This window comes from Hemibagrus wyckioides, linkage group LG01 (assembly GCF_019097595.1).
Source record: "Hemibagrus wyckioides isolate EC202008001 linkage group LG01, SWU_Hwy_1.0, whole genome shotgun sequence".
In the NCBI taxonomy this organism is placed as follows: Eukaryota; Metazoa; Chordata; class Actinopteri; order Siluriformes; family Bagridae; genus Hemibagrus; species Hemibagrus wyckioides.
This window is the reverse complement of record NC_080710.1, coordinates 2,013,280-2,030,779: the sequence shown is the minus strand read 5'-3', so window position 1 is coordinate 2,030,779 and position 17,500 is coordinate 2,013,280. Positions and strand designations below refer to the sequence as shown.

Sequence of the window (17,500 nt, the reverse complement as noted above, 5' to 3'; positions counted from 1 at the left end):
GTGAGCGGGGAGTAAGTGGGGGAGTTGGTGAGGAGTGAGCGGGGAGTGAGTGGGGGAGTTGGTGAGGAGTGAGCGGGAGTGAGTGGGGAGTTGGTGAGGAGTGGCGGGGGTGAGTGGGGAGTTGGTGGGGGAGTGAGTGGGGAGTTGGTGAGGAGTGAGCGGGAGTGAGTGGGAGTGAGTGGGGAGTTGGTGAGGAGTGAGTGGGGAGTGAGTGGGGGAGTTGGTGAGGAGTGAGCGGGGAGAGAGTGGGGGAGTTGGTGAGGAGTGAGCGGGGAGTGAGTGGGGGAGTTGGTGAGGAGTTAGTGGGGAGTGAGTGGGGAGTGAGTGGGGGAGTTGGTGAGGAGTGAGCGGGGAGTGAGTGGGGAGTGAGTGGGGGAGTTGGTGAGGTGGCGGGGGTGAGTGGGGAGTGAGTGGGGGAGTTGGTGAGGAGTGAGCGGGGAGTGAGTGGGGGAGTTGGTGAGGGGTTAGTGGGGAGTGAGCGGGGAGTGAGTGGGGAGTGAGTGGGGGAGTTGGTGAGGAGTGAGTGGGGAGTGAGTGGGGGAGTTGGTGAGGAGTTAGTGGGGAGTGAGCGGGGAGTGAGTGGGGGAGTTGGTGAGGAGTGAGTGGGGAGTGAGTGGGGGAGTTGGTGAGGAGTTAGTGAGGAGTTAGTGGGGAGTGAGTGGGGAGTGAGTGGGGGAGTTGGTGAGGAGTGAGCGGGGAGTGAGTGGGGAGTGAGTGGGGGAGTTGGTGAGGAGAGAGCGGGGAGTGAGTGGGAGTTGGTGAGGAGTTAGTGGGGGTGAGTGGGGAGTGAGTGGGGAGTTGGTGAGGGTGAGTGGGGAGTGAGGGGGGGAGTTGGTGAGGAGTTAGTGGGGGAGTGAGTGGGGAGTGAGTGGGGGAGTTGGTGAGGAGTTAGTGGGGAGTTAGTGGGGGAGTTGGTGAGGAGTTAGTGGGGAGTGAGTGGGGGAGTTGGTGAGGAGTGAGCGGGGAGTGAGTGGGGGAGTTGGTGAGGAGTGAGCGGGGAGTGAGTGGGGGAGTTGGTGAGGAGTTAGTGAGGGAGTTGGTGGGAGGTGAGTGGGAGTGAGCGGGGAGTAAGTGGGGGAGTTGGTGAGGAGTGAGCGGGGAGTGAGTGGGGAGTGAGTGGGGGAGTTGGTGAGGAGAGAGCGGGGAGTGAGTGGGGGAGTTGGTGAGGAGTTAGTGGGGAGTGAGTGGGGAGTGAGTGGGGGAGTTGGTGAGGAGTGAGTGGGGAGTGAGTGGGGGAGGTGGTGAGGAGTTAGTGGGGAGTGAGTGGGGGTGAGTGGGAGTTGGTGAGGGAGTGAGTGGGGAGTGAGTGGGGAGTTGGTGAGGAGTTAGTGGGGGTGAGTGGGGAGTTGGTGAGGAGTTAGTGGGGGTGGCGGGGAGTGAGTGGGGTTGGTGAGGGTGGCGGGAGTGAGTGGGGGAGTTGGTGAGGAGTGAGTGGGGAGTGAGTGGGGGAGTTGGTGAGGAGTTAGTGGGGAGTGAGTGGGGAGTGAGTGGGGGAGTTGGTGAGGAGTTAGTGGGGAGTGAGTGGGGGAGTTGGTGAGGAGTTAGTGGGGAGTGAGTGGGGGAGTTGGTGAGGAGTTAGTGGGGAGTGAGCGGGGAGTGAGTGGGGGAGTTGGTGAGGAGTTAGTGGGGAGTGAGTGGGGAGTGAGTGGGAGTGAGTGGGGAGTGAGTGGTGGGAGTTGGTGAGGTGAGTGGGAGTGAGTGGGGAGTTGGTGAGGAGTTAGGGGGGAGTGGGTGGGGGAGTTGGTGAGGAGTTAGTGGGGAGTGAGTGGGGGAGTTGGTGAGGAGTGAGCGGGGAGTGAGTGGGGGAGTTGGTGAGGAGTGAGCGGGGAGTGAGTGGGGAGTGAGTGGGGGAGTTGGTGAGGAGTGAGCGGGGAGTGAGTGGGGGAGTTGGTGAGGGGGTAGTGGGGAGTGAGCGGGGAGTGAGTGGGGAGTGAGTGGGGAGTTAGTGGGGGGTGAGTGGGGGTGGGTGGGGAGTGAGTGGGGAGTGAGTGGGGGAGTTGGTGAGGAGTTAGTGGGGAGTGGCGGGGAGTGAGTGGGGAGTTGGTGAGAGAGTGAGTGAGTGAGTGGGGGAGTTGGTGGGGAGTGGTGAGGTGAGTGGGGGAGTTGGTGAGGGAGTTAGTGGGGGTGAGTGGGGAGTTGGTGAGGAGTTAGTGGGGGAGTGAGTGGGGAGTTGGTGAGGAGTTAGTGGGGGTGAGTGGGGGTGAGTTGGTGAGGGAGTTGGTGGGGGAGGGAGTGGGGGAGTTAGTGGGGGTGAGTGGGAGTTGGTGGGGAGTTAGTGGGGAGTGAGTGGGGAGTGAGTGGGGGAGTGAGTGGGGGAGTGAGTGGGGGGGAGTTGGTGAGGAGTTAGTGGGGAGTGAGTGGGGGTGAGTGTGGGGGAGTGAGTGGGGAGTTGGTGAGGAGTTAGTGGGAGGGTGAGTGGGGAGTTGGTGGGGGAGTGAGTGGGAGTGAGTGGGGAGTTAGTGGGGGTGAGTGGGGAGTGAGTGGGGAGTGAGTGGGGGAGTGAGTGGGGGTGTGAGTGGGAGTTAGTGGGGAGTGAGTGGGGGAGTGAGTGGGGGAGTGAGTGGGGAGTGAGTGGGGGAGTGAGTGGGGAGTGGGTGGGGGAGTGCGTGGGGGTGTGAGTGGGGGAGTGAGTGGGGAGTGAGGTGGGGGTGAGTGGGGGAGTTAGTGGGGGAGTGAGTGGGGGTGAGTGGGGGTGAGTGGGAGTGAGTGGGGGTGAGTGGGGGAGTGAGTGGGAGTGAGTGGGAGGTGAGTGGGGGAGTGGGGGAGTTAGTGGGGAGTGAGTGGGGGAGTTAGTGGGGAGTGAGTGGGGGAGTGAGTGGGGGAGTGAGTGGGGAGTGAGTGGGGAGTGAGTGGGGGAGTGAGTGGGGGAGTGAGTGGGGAGTGAGTGGGGAGTGAGGTGGGGGTTAGTGGGGAGTGAGTGGGGGAGTGAGTGGGGGAGTGAGTGGGGAGTGAGTGGGGGAGTGAGTGGGGAGTGAGTGGGGGAGTGAGTGGGGGAGTTAGTGGGGAGTGAGTGGGGAGTGAGTGGGGGAGTGAGTGGGGAGTGAGTGGGGGAGTGAGTGGGGAGTGAGTGGGGGAGTGAGTGGGGAGTGAGTGGGGAGTGAGTGGGGAGTAAATGGAGTGTTCACAGGTTATACTGTACACTCTCTGCTTTGTTCCTCAGGTGAAGGTCAGCTCTCTCTGTCAGACTCACAGGAGCTACAAAGGCAGTGTCCAGACTGTACAGTACAACACAGCTGTCCATCTTCACACTGCAGGACACTGACACAGGAGCTGGGGAAACTACACTCTACACACACTGGGTCTGTGAATATACAAATACCCCGGGGCAGGTGGGCAATTCACCTGAGGTAGGAGCTGCTTTAGATCAGTCAACACCCTGTACACACACACACACACACACACACACACACAATGGAATAATAGTCACATGTTTAAGGGAGTTGAGGAGAATTCTGTCCAACACAAACACATTTGTGCTTAGTGTTTGTGAGGTCCTGAGTGATAGCACTGCCCTCCCCTCTCTCTCGTCTTCCCTCTCTCTCTCTTTCTCCCTCTCTCTCTCTCTCCCTCCCTCTCTCTCTCTCATCCTTGGTGCTGGCTAGGACGAGTGCAGCAGAGCTCATAACAAAAAAAAAACCTGACAAGAATCCAGACGGTCAAGGGTTTCCAAAAGCTCTTGAATTCCTGACCCGAGACGTTCATGAGGAGAACCAGTGGAGGAAGCGGTCAGGGCCACGAGGTTATGTAAGGAGCTATTACCTCGCCTGACTGACCGACTGGAGGCAGGGGGCAGGACTGAGAGAGGGGGGATTGTTCAGATTCCTGGCAGCTGCTCCAGTGCAGGATGAGGAGCAAGACTCCGGGGTCAGGGATCCACAGAACAGTGCAGTGTGTGTGTGTGTGTGTGTGTGTGTGTGACTGAGACAGAGCTCACACTCCAGCACAACACTCTCTTACTGCACTTTAAACACACACACACTCCTCTTACACACACACACTCCTCCTCACACACACACACCTCTTACACACACACACTCCTCCTCGCACACACACACCTCTTACACACACACACACCTCTTACACACACACTCCTCTTACACACACACACTCCTCCTCGCACACACACACCTCTTGCTCACACATTCCTCTTAAGCACACACTCCTCTTACACACACACACTCCTCGCTCACACACACTCCTCTCACACACACACACTCCTCTCTCACACACACACTTCACACACACACACTCCTCTCAGAGACACACTTCTCACACACACACTTCTCACACACACACACTCCTCGCTCACACACACTCCTCTCACACACACACACTCCTCTCTCACACACACACACTCCTCTCACACACACACACACTCCTCGCTCACACACACTTCTCTCTCACACACACACACTTCTCTCTCACACTCCTCTCTCACACACACACACTCCTCTCTCACACACACACACTCCTCTCACACACACACTCCTCGCTCACACACACACACTTCTCTCACCACATCAGCTTGAAACAAATGTTTTTAAATTAAACGTCGTTCCTGTAGATCACCAGTGTTCATTTTTCCTGAATAAACAGATTTGTCCATTTTTGGTCCAGAGAAAAGCAGAAAGTGTGAAGATGGAGTTTTGTGTCATCTACAGATCGTCACGTACTGACATCTACATGAAACTCCACCTTAGTTCCGCGGAACTAAGGAACACGCCGGAACAACGCGCGCGACACGCCGGAACAACAAGGAGTGACTGACCTGACTGACCTGGGCTTTAATACTCAGCGTTTCTGAGAACGCCTTTAAACTTCTTAAACATCATTCTCATTTAAACAGGCAGAAGAATTTCACAATAATGAACACAACAAGACGAGCATGAAATCACTCCTCTCTCTTTCTCTCTCTGTCTCTCTGTCTCTCCCACCTCTCACTTTCCCCCTCTCACTTTCCCTCTCTCTCTCTCTCTCTCTCTCTGTAATCTTCTTAATCCAGACCTCAAGCTAGCAGGGGAAATTGGAGAAAGAAGGCCATCGATTGGGAAAATATTTGTTCAGGGATTTGGTGGACACTCACGCGGCTCTCACACAGAGACACTCAGACACTCGCGCCCTGTAATTAAGCGAACGAGAAAAGGGAAGGACGAGCGTCGGCCGAGGAGGTGATTAACATGCTGGGTCATTTGTGGTCAGAAACACGGCTCGGCTGTTACAGATATACACTCTACCCAGTAACACCATGAGTCACTGACAGACAAACAAACAAACAAGTCAATAAATAGAACTATACAATAAATAAATGCCTTACTTTTGTGTGTGTGTGTGTGTGTGTGTGCATGAGTGTGAGTGTGTGTAAAAGAAAAATGATTCATGGTCATTGCTCTGATCCTGAAAGTCTTTGATTTCTTTAAAGATTGTGACTCACTGTTATTACAGATATCACTCACACACACACACAAACACACACAAACACACACACACACAAACACACACACACACAAACACACACACACACAAACACACACAAACACACACACACACACAAACACACACACACAAACACACACACACAAACACACACACACACAAACACACACACACACAAACACAAACACACACACAAACACAAACACACACACACACAAACACACACAAACACACACACACAAACACACACACACACAAACATACACACACACACACACACACAAACATACACAAACACACACACACACAAACACACACAAACACACAAACACACACAAACACAAACACACACACACAAACACACACAAACACACACACAAACACACACACAAACAAACCTACAAACACACACAAACACACACACACACACAAACACACACACACACCTACAAACACACACAAACACACACAAACACAAACACACACAAACACACACACACACACACACACAAACACACACACACACAAACCTACAAACACACAAACACACACACAAACACACACAAACACAAACACACAAACACACCTACAAACACACACACAAACACACACAAACACAAACACACACACAAACACACACACACACAAACACACACACACACACACAAACACACACACACACAAACACACACACAAACACACACACACAAACACACTAACAAACACACACCTACAAACACACATCTACAAACACAAACACAAACACACACACAAACACACACACACAAACACACACCTACAAACACAAACACACACAAACACACACACACAAACACACACCTACAAACACAAACACACACAAACACACACCTACAAACACACACACACACACACATACTCCAGCAGCGGCATCTGATTAGACACCATGAAATTTCATCCATGAAATAATTTAAATCTCTCTAATTAATTAATATGAGGTTCTGGTCAGAGACATGAGAAGGAATGATGTTTGATTGGACGTCATAAACGTCGGACTGACTGGACACTATGACTCTCTCATTTTGACTGGGAGCCATGAGAGTCATAACTTAATCTGATTGGCTGCAGTGACTTGCTTAGACATGATTCATCGTGATTGGACACCATGAGTGGAACGACTCGTGATTGGACACCATGAGTGGAACGACTCATCATGATTGGACACCATGAGTGGAATGACTCGTCGTGATTGGACACCATGAGTGGAATGACTCGTCATGATTGGACACCATGAGTGGAATGACTCGTCGTGATTGGACACCATGAGTGGAATGACTCGTCGTGATTGGACACCATGAGTGGAATGACTCGTCGTGATTGGACACCATGAGTGGAATGACTCGTCGTGATTGGACACCATGAATGGAATGACTCGTCATGATTGGACACCATGAGTGGAACGACTCGTGATTGGACACCATGAGTGGAACGACTAATCATGATTGGACACCATGAGTGGAATGACTCGTCGTGATTGGACACCATGAGTGGAATGACTCGTCGTGATTGGACACCATGAGTGGAATGACTCGTCGTGATTGGACACCATGAGTGGAATGACTCGTCGTGATTGGACACCATGAGTGGAATGACTCGTCGTGATTGGACACCATGAGTGGAATGACTCGTCGTGATTGGACACCATGAGTGGAATGACTCGTCATGATTGGACACCATGAGTGGAACGACTCGTCGTGATTGGACACCATGAATGGAATGACTCGTCATGATTGGACACCATGAGTGGAATGACTCGTCGTGATTGGACACCATGAGTGGAATGACTCGTCGTGATTGGACACCATGAGTAGAACGACTCGTCATGATTGGACACCATGAGTAGAACGACTCGTCGTTATTGGACACCATGAGTGGAATGACTCGTCATGATTGGACACCATGAGTGGAACGACTCGTCATGATTGGACACCATGAGTGGAATGACTCGTCGTGATTGGACACCATGAATGGAATGACTCGTCATGATTGGACACCATGAGTGGAATGACTCGTCATGATTGGACACCATGAGTGGAATGACTCGTCATGATTGGACACCATGACTGGAACGACTCATCGTGATTGGACACCATGAGTGGAACGACTCGTCGTGATTGGACACCATGAGTGGAATGACTCGTCATGATTGGACACCATGAGTGGAACGACTCATCGTGATTGGACACCATGAGAAGAATGACTCGTCATGATTGGACACCATGAGTAGAACGACTTGTGATTGGACACCATGATTGGTTTGCACATGACTCGTTATGATTGGATATCACGAGCACAGTGACTAAATGTGACTGGACACTATCAGATTGGATCTCACAGAAATCATAGATCTGACAGGACTTTATGAACGTCAGATTGGACGACAGATTTGATTGGACATCATGAATTTCATGGTCTGATTTCTCTGTGTCTGAGTTACACCTGCTGCATGTTTACAGACTAGCAACTAGGAAGGAGTGAGACAGACAGAGACAGTGAGACAGACAGAGACAGTGAGACAGAGTGAGACAGACAGAGACAGTGAGACAGAGTGAGACAGAGACAGACAGACAGTGAGACAGAGTGAGACAGACAGAGACAGTGAGACAGACAGAGACAGTGAGACAGAGTGTGACAGAGAGACAGTGAGACAGACAGAGACAATGAGACAGAGTGAGACAGACAGAGACAGTGAGACAGAGTGAGACAGAGACAGACAGACAGTGAGAGAGTGAGACAGACAGAGACAGTGAGACAGACAGAGACAGTGAGACAGAGTGTGACAGAGAGAGACAGTGAGACAGACAGAGACAGTGAGACAGAGTGAGACAGACAGAGACAGTGAGACAGAGTGAGACAGACAGACAGTGAGACAGAGTGAGACAGAGACAGACAGACAGTGAGACAGAGTGAGACAGACAGAGACAGTGAGACAGAGTGAGACAGAGACAGACAGACAGTGAGACAGAGTGAGACAGACAGAGACAGTGAGACAGACAGAGACAGTGAGACAGAGTGTGACAGAGAGACAGTGAGACAGACAGAGACAGTGAGACAGAGTGAGACAGACAGAGACAGTGAGACAGAGTGAGACAGACAGAGACAGTGAGACAGAGTGAGACAGAGACAGACAGACAGTGAGACAGAGTGAGACAGACAGAGACAGTGAGACAGACAGAGACAGTGAGACAGAGTGTGACAGAGAGAGACAGTGAGACAGACAGAGACAATGAGACAGAGTGAGACAGACAGAGACAGTGAGACAGAGTGAGACAGAGACAGACAGACAGTGAGAGAGTGAGACAGACAGAGACAGTGAGACAGACAGAGACAGTGAGACAGAGTGTGACAGAGAGAGACAGTGAGACAGACAGAGACAGTGAGACAGAGTGAGACAGACAGAGACAGTGAGACAGAGTGAGACAGACAGACAGTGAGACAGAGTGAGACAGAGACAGACAGACAGTGAGACAGAGTGAGACAGACAGAGACAGTGAGACAGAGTGAGACAGAGACAGACAGACAGTGAGACAGAGTGAGACAGACAGACAGTGAGACAGACAGAGACAGTGAGACAGAGTGTGACAGAGAGACAGTGAGACAGACAGAGACAGTGAGACAGAGTGAGACAGACAGAGACAGTGAGACAGAGTGAGACAGACAGAGACAGTGAGACAGAGTGAGACAGAGACAGACAGACAGTGAGACAGAGTGAGACAGACAGAGACAGTGAGACAGACAGAGACAGTGAGACAGAGTGTGACAGAGAGAGACAGTGAGACAGACAGAGACAGTGAGACAGAGTGAGACAGACAGACAGTGAGACAGACAGAGACAGTGAGACAGAGTGAGACAGACAGAGACAGTGAGACAGAGTGAGACAGACAGAGACAGTGAGACAGAGTGAGACAGAGACAGACAGACAGTGAGACAGAGTGAGACAGACAGAGACAGTGAGACAGACAGAGACAGTGAGACAGAGTGTGACAGAGAGAGACAGTGAGACAGACAGAGACAGTGAGACAGACAGAGACAGTGAGACAGACAGAGACAGTGAGACAGAATCCATGCTAATGAACACGAGCACATCACATGCCTTTTTTTTAAAAAATAAAAACACTACATGAACACGAAAGCACTGATCTCCACATTTTTTACCAAACACACTAGTGGAAAAAGAGAAGACACACACACACACACACACACACACACACACACACACACACACACACACACAGCCCTTAGCACTTTCTGCTATAAAACCTCCAGTTCCTCAGTGTCTAATTGAAAGGCTATTTGTGTGTTTGTTCTGACCACAATAGGAAACAAACACACACACACACACACACACACACACACAAAAACATTTCAAAAGCAGCACACAAGGCTACTAATTACAGTATATTTTACAGACGGCCAGTGGGGATGTGTGTGTGTGTGTGTGTGTGTGTGTGTGTTTACTTCTTCGCCCTACAACAAAAAAAATCTCTTCTTTCTGCTGTGTTTATTTGAACATTTAATAACAAATGAATCTAATCATTTATTATATGAATTTATTTTTACTGATTCATTTCCATATAAATTTAAAAATTAAAATAAATTGTATTTTAAACATTTTAAAAGTTTTTTTACTCAATTTATTACAGGAAATTTTATTTACCTACTTTTACATATTTATTCACTCCTTATTTTATATTCTACATTTTTCTATGATTTTATTTGCTCTAAATATTTATTTCATTTAAACTTTTAATTTGTTTACAAGTATAACACTTATTTATAAATAAATAATAAATAGAAAATAAATGAATAATGAATACATGGATTTTATTAAAGCAGTTAATACAATAAATAAAATATTATAATCTGTTTATAATGAGAGTTCAGATCACTAAACCACGCCTACTTTAACAGGAAGAGGGATTTGATTGACAGGGCAGCTGATGGATGGTGGGTCAAATGGTTCAGATGGTGGTTGGGCTCCTGAGGGCACAGTGGAGACCACGGTCCGGTCCTGAAGGCTGTGGTCAGAACGGTGTACACAAGCACGAGTGTGTGTGTGTGAGTGAGTGTGCGTGTGTGTGTGTGTGTGTGTGAGTGAGTGAGTGTGTGTGTGTGTGTGTGTGTGTGTGTGTGTGAGTGTGTGAGTGAGTGAGTGTGTGTGTGTGTGTGTGTGATTGTGATCCTTCTTCAAACAGAAGCAGCAGCGATGCTCATAAAGCTTTAAGTTCTCATTATAACACTCATCAGAGCTGGCATTCACAAAATGTCAACATTTTATCCTCCACCTCACACTTCCTCTCATACAGGAAGTGAAAAAAAAGAGTGTTATTAAAATAAACGTGTTCACCTTCAGATCCTCACACAGCTCACTGATAATGAAAGATCATCTCTATCACACACACACACACACACATATATATATATATATATATATATATATATATATATATATATATATATATATATATATATATATATATATACATATATATCAGACAGAAAGAAGGTGAGTCAGAGAGACAGATAGAGAGAGAGATAGAGAGAGTGAGACAGACAGAAGGTGAGATAGAGAGACAGAGAGACAGACAGACAGACAGAAGGTGACATAGAGAGAGTGAGACAGACAGAAGGTGAGAAGAGAGACAGACAGAGAGACAGACAGAGAGAGTGAGACAGACAGGTATGTAACTCCACGTCACGTACCTGTCCTTCAGGAAGTCGACCACGTGTGTGAAGTCGTCACAGCAGTACTCTCTCTTCATGTCCATCAACACACTGTCCGACGCTGACTGGACCGGGACGTGGAGGAAGGCGTACACTCGCGGGTGACTCAGGACCTTCGCCATTTCCTGTCAGGAGGGAAAGATGGAGGGGGAGAGAGAGAGAGAGAGAGAGAGAGGGATAGAGGGAGAGAGAGAGAGAGAGAAGTTTAACTATAGAGCACTTCATTAATGGACTTGATTAACGTAAACACTGATTAACAGACCAGTAATGTGTTATAAACCGACCAATCAGATCGCAGGCTTAACTGAGTCACCCACTGACACTTTATATACACACTTCAGATCACACACACACACAGAGTCCAGACAAGACAGATGTTTAAAAGCACACAGCTGTCTGAGATTGGCAAATCTGACAGACAGAGAGACAGACAGACAGACAGAGAGAGAGAGAGAGAGAGAGAGAGAGACAAAAACAGAGAGAGACAGAGACAGAGAGACACAGAGAGAGAGAGAGAGAGAGAGAGAGAGAGAAAGTTGTGACAGAAAGAGAGAGAGAGACAGCTCTTTCTCTCTCTCTCTCTCTGATCACATAGCCCCTGGCTCCTCCTCTCAGTGAGAAGACGACAGAAGGACTCATTGTGTTTTCCCGTGTGTTTTTCCGGAGCGTTCCGTCTCCTCCATCACGGCCCATTGTGACGCTCTCGGCCCGGCCGCCGCAGGACACCTAAAATTAAAGGGATTAATTAGCGTGAAGAATGGTGTCTGATTAGCAGCACAGACAAATCAGACCGGTGTGGAGGAGTGGAGGAGATGCGCAGCAGAGGATTCTGGGAGATGATGGCTCACGCCCCAGAGACTGAGGGGCGTCGACTAACACACTTCCTCACGGATAAAACCACCGGGCAGGGAATGGAGGGGTGTGACAGAGAGAGAGGGAGTGAGAGAGAGAGAGAGAGAGAGAGAGAGAAGGAAAAAAAGCTGGAAGATGTTGATCTTTATGGAAGGAGTCTCCAGTGCGAGTGCTGTAGATGATTATTAAACACTGCTCTGGTGGATCAGTGTAAAACACACTAGTGTTCCTCAATCATCTCACACGTTCTTCAGAGAACAATCATGTCTCACTACAACAGCTCGTTATCTCTAAACACAAGCCGGAGTTTCATTTCCGATCCTTCATCACCTGGGAACATCTGATCTGATGGGTGTGTAATGAGGGGCAATAACACTGATGTCTACACTGAAGAAAAAAACAGCTTCATTACTGCTCTTTTATCTCATCTCCGTCTCCTCCTGTCTCCTGATACACTTCTTATTCACTCAGACTCGAGATCATTTCCAGAACTATCTCCAAACCAGGACTCAACAAAACTTCTCAGGAGAACAATTTATCAGGTACCAAATCGCAGAGGAGGACAGATTCAGATTCAGATTCAGGATCAGATTCAGGTCCAGATCCAAGTCCAGATTCAGATCCAGTTCCAGTTCCAGATTCAAGTCTAAATTCAAATTCAGTTTCAGATCCAGGTTCAGCATTTCCCCTCACAGTACTCCACTCCATTACCTGTGATCTCACCTGACACTCTGCGTCTCCTCACCTTGTAATGTAGGGCGTGAGGCAGCGATGAAGTGAGCGAGGGAAGTGCAGAAAGTCACAGCGTTCAGGACGTAAACCACTTTAATCATGTGATCTCGGTCTCGAGAGGAAGACGAGAGAGAGAGAGCGAGAGAGAGAGAGATGAAGAGGAGGAGCTGTGACAGGTGTGGACTGAGAATAGAACCCAATTACAACACACACACACACACACACACACACACAGGTTACGTTTGGAGTTCCTGTGTAATCAAACCTCAGGGTTTTATTTAAAGCTTTCAGTGAAGCTGAATTTAACAAATACAGAAACAAAATCAGAACAAAGTCAAATAAATAAAATTAAAACAATATAACAAAAATATAAGCAAATAAATAAATACAAAAAAAAATAAAGAAAACAAACAAATTGGTTAATTTGGTTATTTTTATGAAATAAGTAAATAAATAAACAAATACAAGGTAAAGAAAGCTAGCAGTTACACGCTCCTATTTTATTTCATTAAATAATAAACAAATAAATACATAAATAAATAAAAATAAAACAATAAGTGAAATATAAATAATTAAGTAATAACAACATTAATAAAAGTGCAGATATTAAAAAAAATATTGTTGAAATATTTTAATTAATTAATGTAAACTATATATATATATATATATATATATATATATATATATATATATATATATATATATATATAAAATAAATGCTTATAGAAAAATAAACAGTTAAGTAGAAAGAAAGAAAGAAAGAAAGAACTGTATAAACAACTCTTAGCAGATAAATGAGGAATATTTAGTAATGTACGCGTTTGTGTCTCTCTGTCTGTCTCCCTCCCTCTCTCTCTCTCTCTCCCTCTCTCTGTGTCTCCCTCTCTCTTTTCTCTGTCTGTCTCCCCCTCTCCCTCCCTCTCTCCCTCCCTCTCTCCGAACAGATGTAACTCAGAAGCAGATCAGACGTCTACACAGTGGACGTTGAGTCCCTGGAGTTCTGTTAAAATGGAAATGACCGGCGCTCGGGATGAAATCCAAATTGCGCGGTGTGTCAGCGTCCCCGGGGCTAACGCCGCTAATCGACTGAACCGCCTAGAGTCTCTGAGAAAGCGTCGGTGGACGAGAGACGGCGGATGAGACGGTCAGAAACTAATTAGGACAAATGTTCAGTTTCAGACTCTTCCTCATGGAGAAGAAATGGACGGAGAGACCGGACATAAATATCAGAAAATAAAAGGAACAACAGAAAAGAGGAATTGGAACCTATAATACTCATAACCTGGCTCATAAGTTGACTCTGCCTTTAAAACATGACATAACTTGACTCTGCCTTTAATATTTGACTCACCACTTGATTCTGCCTTTAATATATGACTCATAATTTGATTCTGCCTTAAATATGTGACTCATAACTTGACTTTGCCTTTAATATATGCCTCACCAATTGACTAATCCTTTAATATATGACTCACCACTGGACTCTGCCTTTAATATATGACTCATAACTTGACTCCTTATTAATCCCGCCTCTGTTTATTCTAATATATAATACACTATATTGCCAAAAGTATTGGCTCACCCATCCAAATAATCAGAATCAGGTGTTCCAATCACTTCCATGGCCACAGGTGTATAAAATCAAGCACCTAGGCATGCAGACTGTTTTTACAAACATTTGTGAAAGAATGGGTCGCTCTCAGGAGCTCAGTGAATTCCAGCGTGGAACTGTGATAGGATGCCACCTGTGCAACAAATTTCCTCGCTCCTAAATATTCCACAGTCAACTGTCAGCTGTATTATAAGAACGTGGAAGTGTTTGGGAACGACAGCAACTCAGCCACGAAGTGGTAGGCCACGTAAACTGACGGAGCGGGGTCAGCGGATGCTGAGGCGCATAGTGCGAAGAGGTCACCAACTTTCTGCAGAGTCAATCGCTACAGACCTCCAAACTTCATGTGGCCTTCAGATTAGCTCAAGAACAGTGTGCAGAGAGCTTCATGGAATGGGTTTCCATGGCCGAGCAGCTGCATCCAAGCCATACATCACCAAGTGCAATGCAAAGCGTCGGATGCAGTGGTGTAAAGCACGCCGCCACTGGACTCTAGAGCAGTGGAGACGCGTTCTCTGGAGGGACGAATCGCGCTTCTCCATCTGGCAATCTGATGGACGAGTCTGGGTTTGGCGGTTGCCAGGAGAACGGTACTTGTCTGACTGCATTGTGCCAAGTGTAAAGTTTGGTGGAGGGGGGATTATGGTGTGGGGTTGTTTTTCAGGAGCTGGGCTTGGCCCCTTAGTTCCAGTGAAAGGAACTCTGAATGCTTCAGCATACCAAGACATTTTGGACAATTCCATGCTCCCAACTTTGTGGGAACAGTTTGGAGCTGGCCCCTTCCTCTTCCAACATGACTGTGCACCAGTGACCAAAGCAAGGTCCATAAAGACATGGATGACAGAGTCTGGTGTGGATGAACTTGACTGGCCTGCACAGAGTCCTGACCTCAACCCGATAGAACACCTTTGGGATGAATTAGAGCGGAGACTGAGAGCCAGACCTTCTCGTCCAACATCAGTGTGTGACCTCACAAATGCGCTTCTGGAAGAATGGTCAAAAATTCCCATAAACACACTCCTAAACCTTGTGGACAGCCTTCCCAGAAGAGTTGAAGCTGTTATAGCTGCAAAGGGTGGACCGACGTCATATTGAACCCTATGGATTAGGAATGGGATGTCACTTAAGTTCATATGCGAGTCAAGGCAGGTGAGCGAATACTTTTGGCAATATAGTGTATTTTGAACTTAGTGGAGCATGTGGTACACCTTTATATAACAGACTAAGTTGAAGGTTAATGTTCTCGCTCTAGAGCCCAGCTGTGGCTCAGTGACTGCAGTGGGATTTGAACTCGCACCCTCACAGTGACTGCACCTCTGATCTAGAGCTATTAAAGCGTGTCTCGTGAATAAAAGCAGCTCAGTCTGAGAGAAAAGTGGGCAAGGAAGCAGAAGACGAGTTGGCGAGGTCTGGGTTCTCCGCTCAGCCTCGGCTTTTCTCACCGCATCATCGAGGCTCTTTAGAGAACGTGACGAGAGTGGCATATGAGGCAAGTGTGAGGTGTCAGTAATCACCCAGTGGAACGTTTCATTAGCGCTGACCTGCGGTTCCATCCCAATCAACCTGGCTGTGACTTCACTGGAGCACCCTTCACAGAAATAGGGTACTAGATTCAGGAGTGGATGAGCGCAGTGATCTTGAGACACCGGCTGTACAGTAATGAGCACCAGAACGCTGCAGGAATGAGAGACAGAGCAGACAGGTTCTACACAGAACCCACAACGGAAGGCTCCATTAATAATTCATCTGCTCTCCATCTGAAGGTTCTATCCCTGCAACAGAAGCTTACAGTGATCTTACACTCATCCCTTCAGAGGGAAACTTCAAATTAATGAAACTCCATTTCAGAGAGGGTTCCACATAAAGAATTTTGAAGTAAGGAACCTTTTTTATGTGGTTCCTCATCAATGATGAGTTCTTTGGCTGTTTGGGGGAACCATTTCTGTTTAGAACCCGGAATCGTGTCTCTGTATCAGAATGGGTTCCATAGGTGCACCATAGAACCTTTGTTGTTAAACACACACACAGACACACACACAAACTTAGGAGGGAAAAAAAGAAGTCTTTACAAAGGAATTTGACCATTTCTGAAATGGAACCAATTTGCTGAAGAACATTTAAAGGTTCTCCACAGGGAACATCACTGGCTCTGAGAAGGCCAAGAACGTCAGAAGCTTGATTTTTTTCCTTCTCACGTCCCAGATGTTTTGTGCGTGACGTATCAACGTTTCCCGCTGCAGTCTTCCACTCGGCTGATGATTAATGTATAGAACCGGCAGCAGAACGCGTGTAAGCATTAATAAAGTGGAAAAGCATTAAAGCGGAACTGCTGAGCGCGTCAAAACAGCAAACACGGGTGGAACGTTAAATTAGCGCCAACACAGTGGTTCTAATTAGCATTTAATTGTTGATTCCCGTCATTTACGGAGTCAGAGAAGAAACACGTTCATGGGTTTTTAATTCCGACGTGTAACCGAGCAGAAACGGAACCTACACACGGGGTCTAAATTATAACCTCAATTAACCTTCTGCAAGCAACACGCCTTTCTGCTGGAGCTTCTCACCGGAGAACAGACGCCTCGGAGACGCTTCAGCATGGGGAACCCCATGGGTTTACACTCCAAGATCACCACCGAGTCTGCTGATATTACACTCAGGTTCTATCACAACGAGAACCTTAAAAAATGATGAGAAAAATTCCCTGCTAGGTTCCTTTTCAACCTTTTATAATTTTCATATTTATTCAAAAGTTCTCTCTGTGTGTGGTTCCCTTTCAGAGAAGGTTCCAAGCAGAACATCTCGAGTATTTAAAGTATTCTTGAGGAACTGGTTTTGTCCTACATGTTACTCGTACCCTGAAATGAGGTAAGCTTAGGAGAACATAGTAGAATATAGTTGTATCTGTGTTTTTGTGTAGAACCCTAAAGTTCTCCTATCAGAAAGATTACAAGTGAAAACCCTTTAGAAAGTTAGAACCTTCAAGGAACCGCAGGTATCACACAGAACATCAAAAAGAACAAGCATATGGAAAAGATATCATGCTAGGTTCACGGTTCTAGTCTCACCTCCAGGTGCTCGAGGATGTAAGGTGGGTTGGTCATGCCCAGG

General features: G+C 47.6%; 1 protein-coding gene across 2 annotated transcripts in view; it reads right to left on the bottom strand.

Annotated features, from left to right (window-relative positions):
- Positions 1-17,500, bottom strand: part of cdkal1 (CDK5 regulatory subunit associated protein 1-like 1) — a 240,396-nt gene that overhangs the window by 84,400 nt on the left and 138,496 nt on the right. For both annotated transcript variants that reach the window (XM_058389915.1, XM_058389925.1), the window contains 2 exons: positions 17,458-17,500; positions 11,176-11,321 (listed from right to left, as the gene is read on the bottom strand). The exon at positions 17,458-17,500 is cut by the window's right edge and continues 124 nt beyond it. In XM_058389915.1, coding sequence (XP_058245898.1) covers positions 11,176-11,321; positions 17,458-17,500 — 189 coding nt within the window. The remainder of the gene's footprint in view (positions 1-11,175; positions 11,322-17,457) is intronic.